The sequence below is a fragment of the Oncorhynchus nerka genome, linkage group LG9b (assembly GCF_034236695.1).
Source record: "Oncorhynchus nerka isolate Pitt River linkage group LG9b, Oner_Uvic_2.0, whole genome shotgun sequence".
Classification (NCBI taxonomy): domain Eukaryota; kingdom Metazoa; phylum Chordata; class Actinopteri; order Salmoniformes; family Salmonidae; genus Oncorhynchus; species Oncorhynchus nerka.
The window spans coordinates 29,343,931-29,353,933 of record NC_088424.1 but is presented as its reverse complement, the minus strand read 5'-3'; the positions used below and the strand labels follow the sequence as shown (position 1 = coordinate 29,353,933).

General features: G+C 40.5%; 1 protein-coding gene across 1 annotated transcript in view; it reads right to left on the bottom strand.

Annotated features, from left to right (window-relative positions):
• Positions 1-2,029: 2,029 nt before the first annotated feature.
• Positions 2,030-10,003, bottom strand: part of LOC115114559 (acid-sensing ion channel 1C-like) — a 52,665-nt gene continuing 44,691 nt past the window's right edge. The window contains exons 7-11 of the mRNA XM_029642914.2: positions 9,880-9,971; positions 7,018-7,097; positions 6,711-6,782; positions 3,773-3,825; positions 2,030-2,143 (exon numbers count right to left, since the gene is read on the bottom strand). Of these exons, the coding sequence (XP_029498774.1) occupies positions 2,065-2,143; positions 3,773-3,825; positions 6,711-6,782; positions 7,018-7,097; positions 9,880-9,971 (376 nt within the window). The 3' untranslated portion in view covers positions 2,030-2,064. The remainder of the gene's footprint in view (positions 2,144-3,772; positions 3,826-6,710; positions 6,783-7,017; positions 7,098-9,879; positions 9,972-10,003) is intronic.

Genomic DNA, 10,003 nt, shown 5'->3' with positions numbered 1-10,003 from the left:
GGGACATGTTCCTATTTTCCCCAAATCTCATGGAAAAGTTGTGAAAACATACACTTTTTTTCTACTTTCCAATATGTCACTTGTAAACAAAGAATTGCATTCAATTATCTTGCAATAGTTTATCTTCCAGGGACCTAACGCGAGAGGCTTTCATTACTTGATGGTTTATAGTTTCAAATCTGTGATAGGATCAATCTCTAAACAGAATTATTTGAGTACGAAGGCAGCACAATTACTGTGAACTGTCTATTACTGGGGGGTTCAAGTTAGGTCTGCTGTTCTCCTTTGAGCATTGTGATCATAGTTGAGTGGGCATCACTGAAATCTGCATTCTCTTACTCTCAATTAGTTTTAAATGAAAGAGTGGTAACATGAATATGTCTTTAAAACCCCTCTTGATTCTACTAATGAATGGACCTGGCTATGCTGATGCTACACATGCTAACCATGGCTAGCCTCTCAATTTGATATTCAGCACACCAGAACAGACTGCTACACTGAACAAAAATATGAATGCATCATGTAAAGTGTTGGTCCCAAGTTTCATGAGCTGAAATTAAAGATCCAATAAATGTTCCATACACACAAAAAGCTTATTTCCCTCAAATTGTGTGCACAAATTTGTTTATATCCCTGTTAGTTTCTCTTTTGCCAAGATCCCCCTGACAGGTGTAGCATATCATCCCCCTGACAGATGTAGCATATCAGTTATCTGACTAAACAGCATGATCATTACACAGGTGCACCTTCTGCTGGGGACAATAAAAGGCCACTCTAAAATGTGCAGTTTTGTCACACAACACAATGCCACAGATGTCTCAAGTTTTGAGGCAGCATGCAATTGGCATACTGACTGCTGAAATGTTCACCAGAGCTGTTGCCAGAGAACTGAATGTTAATTTCTCTACCATAAGCAATTTGGCTGTACATCCAACCGGCCTCACAACCGCAGACCACGTGTATGGCGTTGTGTGGGTAAGCTGTTTTCTGATGACGTTGTGAGCAGAGTGCCCCATGGTGGTGGTGGGGGGGTTATGGTATGGGCAGGCATAAGGACAACGAGCACAATGGCAATTTGAATGCACAGAGATACAGTGACAAGATCCTGAGGCCCATTGTCGTGCCATTCATCCGCCGCCATCAACTCATGTTTCAGCATGATAATGCATGGCCCCATGTTGCAAGGATCTGTACACAGTTCCTGGAAGCTGAACATTTCCCATTTCATCCATGGCATGTATACTCACCAGACATGTTACCCATTGAGTATGTTTGGGATGTTTGGGATCAACGTGTACGACAGCGCGTTCCAGTTCCCACCAACTTCACACAGCCATTAAAGGGGAGTGGGACAACATTCCACAGGCCACAATTAACAGCCTGATCAACTCTACGCGGAGGAAATTTTTAGCGCTGCATGAGGCAAATGGTGGTCACACCATTTGACTGGTTTCCTAATCCACACCCTAACTTTTTTTTTAAAGGTATCTGTGACCAACAAGTGCATATCTGTATTCCCAGTCATGTGATATCCATAGATTAGGGCCTAATTCATATATTTCCTATGAACTGTAACTCAGGAAAATCTTTGAAATTGCTGCATGTTGCGTTTATATTTTTGTTGAGTATATTACAATGGTTTAAATAAGTCGACATGAACTGAGACCACTCTGAAGTCCTTTCCATCTACATTACTAGTCTTATACATTACTAGTCTTATACATTACTAGTCTTATACATTACTAGGCTGATTAAAACCAATTCAAACACACTAATGTCACCCTGTTTAATAGAATGCAACATGAATGGAACATCAAATAAATAGTGTCGTCGACGCCTTGATATGTCCGTCACCTGAGTTCTGCTTTGGAAATGGTTTTCTTCTTATGATAGTGTTCTATTTCTAATCAGGCAATCGCTAGATCCTACTACTCTACACTAACCATGTTTGTAATAATACATGTTATTTCACAGTTTTCTGTCAAACCCCGAATATCCCACGTGCCCCCCCCCTTCCCCCCCACCCTGCTTTATGTCGTCAACAAGCAAACTCCTCAAAGTTGCCTAGAGTCGGGTGACGAGGTAACATGTTCGGCGTGAATCCGAGACTGTCCGAGTGACTCCGGAGGGTGTCACAGGTGCTCTGTAAGACAAGGGAAGGGAGGGAGGGAAGAGGAGTTCAACCGTATTAAGGGAGGGGTGATGAGGGAGGGAGGAGAAGAGGAGATCGAGAGGCACACAGGTCACAGTAAAAATAGGAGGGGATGTGACATAAATAGGAAAAAAGTGGGACAATTGAACATAACCAGAACCAAGTGGAAACAGAATAGATGTAGATAACATGACGTTAACCATCGTTGATACATCAGACAGAGGGAGAGGGTTGAAAGCATAGTACATACATTGACAAAATAATACAATACAAATGGGTGAACATTAAATTGGTAGTGTAGGGGACATTTAAAGTAGGTCAGTTATGTTTCAGGGTATGGGTAGAGAGAAGAAAGAGAAGAGGGGTATGGTATGGATGAAGAAGGGAAAGAGAAAACAAAACAGTTTTTTAGTCCTTGTCTCTATGTTAGTATCTTGATTCCCACATGTTCATCGACATCCACATGATGTCTGCATACGTTTAGTGCAACTGCGGCTGTTTCAGTTAATATATTGCTGATATGTGGGTTCAAAAGAAGCATTAGCCATACTGTAGATGTAGATAGCTATTTCAGCAGACAAAGAACCATTTAATTTGATGCAAACTGCATTGCATGCAGACCTGTGATAGCATCACAAAGGAATGCATCTAGTGATGTTATTGGACACAGATTCCAGTAAAATGGTCCCCTTAAATGGACCTTGGTGCTGAAGGAAAGCAATATGTAGATGATCCCCTGCGGATCAGCTTTTGTTGTTCCATCTACAACAAATGATGTATGTATAGACATTTATATTTTTCTCAGGAAACTGCATTTTATCCTAAGGGAAGGAAAGCATCTTTATTATTCAGTGAAAACAATAAGAAAGAAGCTAATTTTCTCATAGCAGAGTCCCAAATTGTCTTAACAGATGGAGAATCCAAACAATTCATTGTTTATAATAAACCGATAATAATCTCAGAATGAATAATCCACACAGCAAACCTATTTACGGCATTAAGAGTCATTGATTTCAGAATAGACTCCACAGAAAATACATTGTATTGTATTTAGGAAGATTGACCTAACGCAATGTTGGAAAAACAAATGTATAAAGTGATCACTACTAGTATGTTTTACATCTCTGCAAAATCACCCACCAAACCAGCTTCAGGTGAACCAACATCTCTACAAAATCACCCACCAAACCAGCTTTAGGTGAACCAACATCTCTACAAAATCACCCAACAAACCAGCTTCAGGTGAACCAACATCTCTACAAAATCACCCACCAAACCAGCTTCAGGTGAACCAACATCTCTACAAAATCACCCACCAAACCAGCTTTAGGTGAACCAACATCTCTACAAAATCACCCACCAAACCAGCTTCAGGTGAACCAACATCTCTACAAAATCACCCAACAAACCAGCTTCAGGTGAACCAACATCTCTACAAAATCACCCACCAAACCAGCTTCAGCTGAACCAACATCTCTACAAAATCACCCACCAAACCAGCTTCAGGTGAACCAACATCTCATTAACCAGAATGGAAATGATGTATGAAATGGTTCCCAGAATGTCTGAAAAGGAAGGACAGTATGGGTGGGAGGAGCTATTATCAATGGGGTTTGCTACCTGGGGGCATGATTAGGCGTGACACCAGGGCTGGTTGGGTTCTCTGGAAACTCCTGGAATAGACATGATGAAAAGAAAGATGAGGGTGACTGAAATTAAATTAAAATACAATGCAGAGCTGATAAGTAAGTAAACAAGTGGCCCCACCAAGCAAGTCTGTCTGTGCACAATGGCTAGGCTACAGCCCTGTGTAATTGATTAGTTACAGAGAAGAATGCTGCACACCAATACATAAATGTCACAGAGAGCTACCTCCATTCAGCCATTTAATTTTAATGAAAGTCTCAAAATCAGAGACATTTGAGAAAGCAAGAGACCATTCTTAGTCTCTGCCCATGTATGTTTTTCGTAATTTAAAAAAATGGTAGACATTCATTGAAATAGAAATCACTAATATACTGTATCTTTATATGAAAGGTTTGCTATTGGCGCCATTCGTCTTGCATGCCATCTAATGTACTATGTAGTCAGTAGTCTTAGAACTATCATACCACTATGTTTAACATTAATGTGCATTTCTTATTTGACTGTTTTCATATAGCACATGTCCTGATCTCATCTAGGTTGATTCATTGGGTGGTTGGAGAGGAGAGGAGGTGAATGGAGTTGGAAGTAAAGGAGAAGAGGATTGGGGAACATGACAGTAAAAGCTATTGAAGATGGCTTATCATTATGTTTCAATGCAAAGAAAGCCTCCAATAATGGATGATTACATGACATGGGTGGAGAAACAATGTTATAGTAAAACAGCATTACATCCACCTAAAGCTCCATGTCCTTGTTTCATGTTGCAGTATGTGCCTCTAGTCAGGGTATGTTACATAACATTGTTGGTTCCTGCTGATGAAAAGCATCTATAATGCTGAAGCCTGAGGAAAAACTGTTGGGATGCCACAAAGGTCTTTTTTCTACTCTACTCTGTTTTGATTTTATCTAGGATCCCCATTAGCCGACACCAGTGGCGACAGCTAGTCTTACTGGGCTCTGACACACAACGAAAAAGACATTACAGACAACATACTTTACAATTTATATATATTTAAAAACATTAACATGTAGTGTGTGTGGGCATCTATCAGTTACACATACATGTCAGTACATACACACAAGTAGGTCACACGGGGGAGAGGCTTTGTGCCGTGAGGTGTTTCTTTATATATATATTTTAAACCAGGTTTGATGTTAATTTGCGCTATATGAGATGGAAGGGAGTTCCATGCAATCATGGCTCTGTATAATACTGGATGTTTCCTTGAATTTGTACTGGACCTGGGGACTGTGAAAAGACCCGTGGTGGGTTCTGGTGGGGTAAGTGTGTGTATCAGTGCTGTGTGTAAGTTGACTATGCAAAGAAAATTGAATTTCCAACACATTCATGTTTCTTATTAAAGCAATAAGTGATGAAGTGTATTTCCTTAACTCTTAGCCAAGAGAGACTGGCATGCATAGTATTGTTGATTCACTAAGAAGCAGTTAAGTCAACAGGCATGAAAACAGGTTTGGGAGAAGGGTTTCTCTCCATGTGTCCAGATTTAGCTGTTCAGATATGATGGGTTCTGCCAGTATCAAGCTGAGAGTGATAGTGCTGACACAATGTGATACTAAAGAAACTATTCTATGCCTGGAGCGGATCTCTCATAGGGTACATCCAGTTGAAATGGTTTACTTCTCTCTCCTCTTTGTCACGTAGAATGCTCTGAATAAACCTGTTATTTCCATTTGAACAAACAAATAAAAATACAGAACCATATCTATGATATTAATTGTCAAACATCTCTTGCCTTTTCGACTGTTTAAATTACTATATACCTTTTGACTGTTTAAATTACAATAGACCCTTTAAACTGCTTTTTGTAGGATACTGTAAGTCAAACTGTATCCAAGTGTCAACATGTCCAAATCTGTAGGCTGTATCCAACTGGACATTCTATTTTACACTTAATGCAAAAAGAGCTGAAAGCCAAGTAACAACAGAAGTGTATTTTAAAGACTTCCTGTTCATTCAGTCTTAGAGTTTTTTTAATGTATTATTTGGTTTATAGGTTTTACAAAAATATCAGTAGGAGACATACCTCCTTGGCACATGCAGCTGCAGTTATCTCAGTAGTGGAGCCAGGACATCTGTATCTACCCTTTTCCACCACATCAGTTTACTGGAAAAACTCCAAGACTGAAGCAACTGTGCATGCAGATAGCTCATGCAGAAACAGAAACCCAGGGCTTTTTCACTACCTTGGAACCAGACTTTGGGTATATACAGTGCCTTCAGAAACTATTCACATCCCTTGAGTTGTTCCACATTTTTTTGTTTTACAGCCTAAATTTGAAATGGATTACATTTAGATGTTATTGTCACTGTTCTACACACAACACACAATGTCAAAGTAGAATTATGTTTTTAGACATTTTTACAAATGAAAACAAAATGAAAACCTGAAATGTCTTCAGTCAATAAGTATTCAACCCCTTTGTTATGGTAAGCCCAAATAAGTTCAGGAGTAAAATTTTGCTTAACAAGTCACATAATACATTTTTAAAACCCTTGAATGAGTAGGTGTGCCCAAAATGTTGACTGGTACTGTATGTAAATGAGATAATTCTGTATTTCATTTTCAATCAATGTGCTAAAATTTCAACAACAAAAAAATTCACTTTGTCATTATCGGGTATTGTGTGTATATGGATGAGAAAAATCTATTTAGTCCATTTTGAATTCAGGCTATAACACAACAAAATATGGAATAAGTCAAGGGGTATGAATACTTTCTGAAGGCACTGTATATAACTAAAGCAAAAGTGCTCACTTTGATTTGCGTTCCACATCTGTCATTGATTGGTCATGAAAAAGGCTTGAGATTCTGACACATTACAGTGCTTTACTTTGTTTGTAGTGCAGTGCAGAACTACAAACCAGTGCATTGTGGGAGACTCAAATTACCAGATTGTCGCTTGGACAACGCTGCGGTCGTTTCTTGCGCATGAAGTAACCCAAAACTTTATCCTTAAATACCTAAATACAAGAGTATCTAGTTAACATCACAACAAACCAGACAGTGCAAACAGTTGAAAACACTTAAAACCATATAGACAGACAACATCATTAGGACAAGGGTTTCTCGTATTTTTGATTACATTTAAAAACTTCATCATCATGAATGAATTGTGTACTTTCAACATATAACCCCAACTCTACTACTTGAGAATACTTTTAAGTGATTAAACAAATGTGAATGCCTCCACTTTACCTCATATAAGTAGTCAAATATTTCCAATATCGTTAAAACACTGGCTCCAATGAACAGACCCATCTGCCCACCAATGTCACCTGAAAAGAGGATGACAGATGAAAAGACATAAACAGGCAATCCCACAGTCAGACAGATAATAACCCATCATCACTATCAAACACTCCCTAAAACACTTCAGCGCGCAGGCCTTTCTAATTGACCTGGCCCGGGTATCCTGGAAGGATATTGACCTCATTCCTTCAGTAGAGGATGCCTGGTTATTCTTTAAAAGTGCTTTCCTCACCATCTTAAATAAGCATGCCCCATTCAAAACATTTTGAACCAGGAACAGATATAGCCCTTGTTTCACTCCATACCTGACTCCCCTTGACCAGCACAAAAACATTCTGTGGTGAACTGCATTAGCGTCGAATAGCCCCTGTGATATGCAACTTTTCAGGGAAATTAGGAACCAATATACACATGCAGTTAGGAAAGCTAAGGCTAGCTTTTTCAAATATAATTTTTCATCCTGTAGCACAAGCTGCAAAAAGATCTGGGGCAATGTAAAATCAATGGAGAATAAGAGCCCCTCCTCCCAGCTGCCCACTGCACTGAGGCTAGGAAACACTGTCACCACCAATAAATCCACGATAATTGAGCCTGTCTACCCCTACCCCGGTAAACAGCCCTGCACCCCCCACAACAACTTGCCCAAACCTCCCCATTTCTCATTCACACAAATCCAGATAACTGATGTTCTGAAAGAGTTGCAAAATCTGGACCCCTACAAATCAGCTGGGCTAGACAATCTGGACCCTGTCTTTCAACCTCTCTTTCGTATCGTCTGACATCCCCAAAGATTGGGAAGCTGCTGCGGTCATCCCCCTCTTCAAAGGGGGAGACACTCTAGACTCAAAATGTTACAGACCTATATCTATCCTATCCTGCCTTTCTAAGGTCTTCGAAAGCCAAGTTAACAAACAGATCACCGACCATTTCGAATCCCACTGTACCTTCGCCTCTATGCAATCTGGTTTCCGAGCTGGTCATGGGTGCACCTCAGCCACGCTCAAGGTCCTAAACGATATCATAACCGCCATCGATAAAAGACAATACTGTGCAGCTGTATTCATCGACCTGGCCAAGGCTTTCGACTCTGTCAATCACTGTATTCTTATCAAATCGAAGGGCCTGTTGTCCGGACCTCTGGCAGTCTCTACGGGGGTACCACAGAGTTCAATTCTTGGGCCGACTCTTTTCTCTGTATATATCAATGATGTCGCTCTTGCTGCTGGTGATTCTCTAATTCACCTCTATGCAGACGACACCATTCTGTATACTTCTGGCCCTTCTTTGGACACTGTGTAAACTAATCTCCAGACGAGCTTCAATGCCATACAACTCTCCTTCCTTGGCCTCCAAATGCTCTTAAATGCAAGTGAAACTAAATGCATCCTCTTCAACCGATCGCTGTTCGCACCTGCCCGCCCGTCCAGCATCACTACTCTGGACGGTTCTGATATGTGGACAATTACAAATACCTAGGTGTCTGGTTAGAGTGTAAACTCTTCTTCCAGACTCACATTAAGCATCTCCAATCCAAAATTAAATCTAGAAGCGGCTTCCTATTCAGCAACAAAGCATCCTTCACTCATGCTGTCAAACATACCCTCGTAGAACTGACCATCCTACCGATCCTTGACTTCGGCGATGTCATTTACAAAATAGCCTCCAACACTCTACTCAGAAAATTGGATGCAGTCTATCACAGTACCACCTGTTTTATCACCAAAGCCCCATATACTACCCACCACTGCGACCTGTATGCTCTCGTTGGCTGGCCCTCGCTTCATATTCATCGCCAAACCTACTGGCTCCAGGTCATCTATAAGTCTTTGCTAGGTAAAGCCCCGCCTTATCTCAGTTCACTGGTCACGATAGCAGAACCCACCCTTGCACGCGCTCCAGCAGGTATATTTCACTGGTCACCCCCAAAACCTATTCCTCCTTTGGCAGCATTTCCTTCCAGTTCTCTGCTGCCAATGACTGGAACGAATTACAAAAATCACTGAAGCTGGAGACTCATATCTCCCGCACTAACTTTAAGCATCAGCTGTCAGAGCAGCTCACAGATCATTGCACCTGTACATAGCCCATCTTTAAATAGCCCATCCAACTACCTCATCCCCATATTGTTATTTAAAAACATTTTTTTGGCTCCTTTGCACCCCACTTGCACATTCATCTTCTGCACATCTATCACTCCAGTGTTTAATTGCTAAATTGTAATTACTTTGCCACTACGGCCTATTTATTGCCTAACCTCTCTAATCTTACATCATTTGCACACACTATATATAGATTTTTTATATTGTGTTATTGACTGTATGTTTGTTTATTCCATGTGTAACTCTGTGTTGTTGTTTGTGTCGCACTGCTTTGCTTTATCTTGGCCAGGTCGCAGATGTAAATGAGAACTTGTTCTCAACTGGCCTACCTGGTTAAATAAAGGTGAAATAAAAATAATTAAAAACATAGTGCACAAAACGATTCCTGAAACATTAACTTAAGCTCTGTCTCTCAGCAAGATGAGGAGAGCTTTCAGACTCAGACCAGAAACTGTCCATCCAGACTTTGCTTTTCATCTGCCTCTCCTGACTGAGTGCTCTTTTCAAGTACATTCTAATAATGCATTCGACCGAGTCTTACAGGTTCAAAGAAAATAGTCTCAAAAGGAGTTTAGACCAGCAGGCATGATCACACAATGGGACAACGTGTAGTGCTTGCTGAGGATGTGATGTTCAGGCCTAGTGCGTTTCCTCTCAGTCGTAAAAACAGATCATGAACCTGATGGGAAAACTTGAAACAATCGCTCACCAAGTAACCCTGCAATTTCATACGCCTTCTTCTGTTCAATCTTCTCATAATTCAATGCCTCAAAGAAGATGTCCAGGACTAGTAAGTTTTCTCTAGAGACAAAAACAAATACATTGAAAAGGTG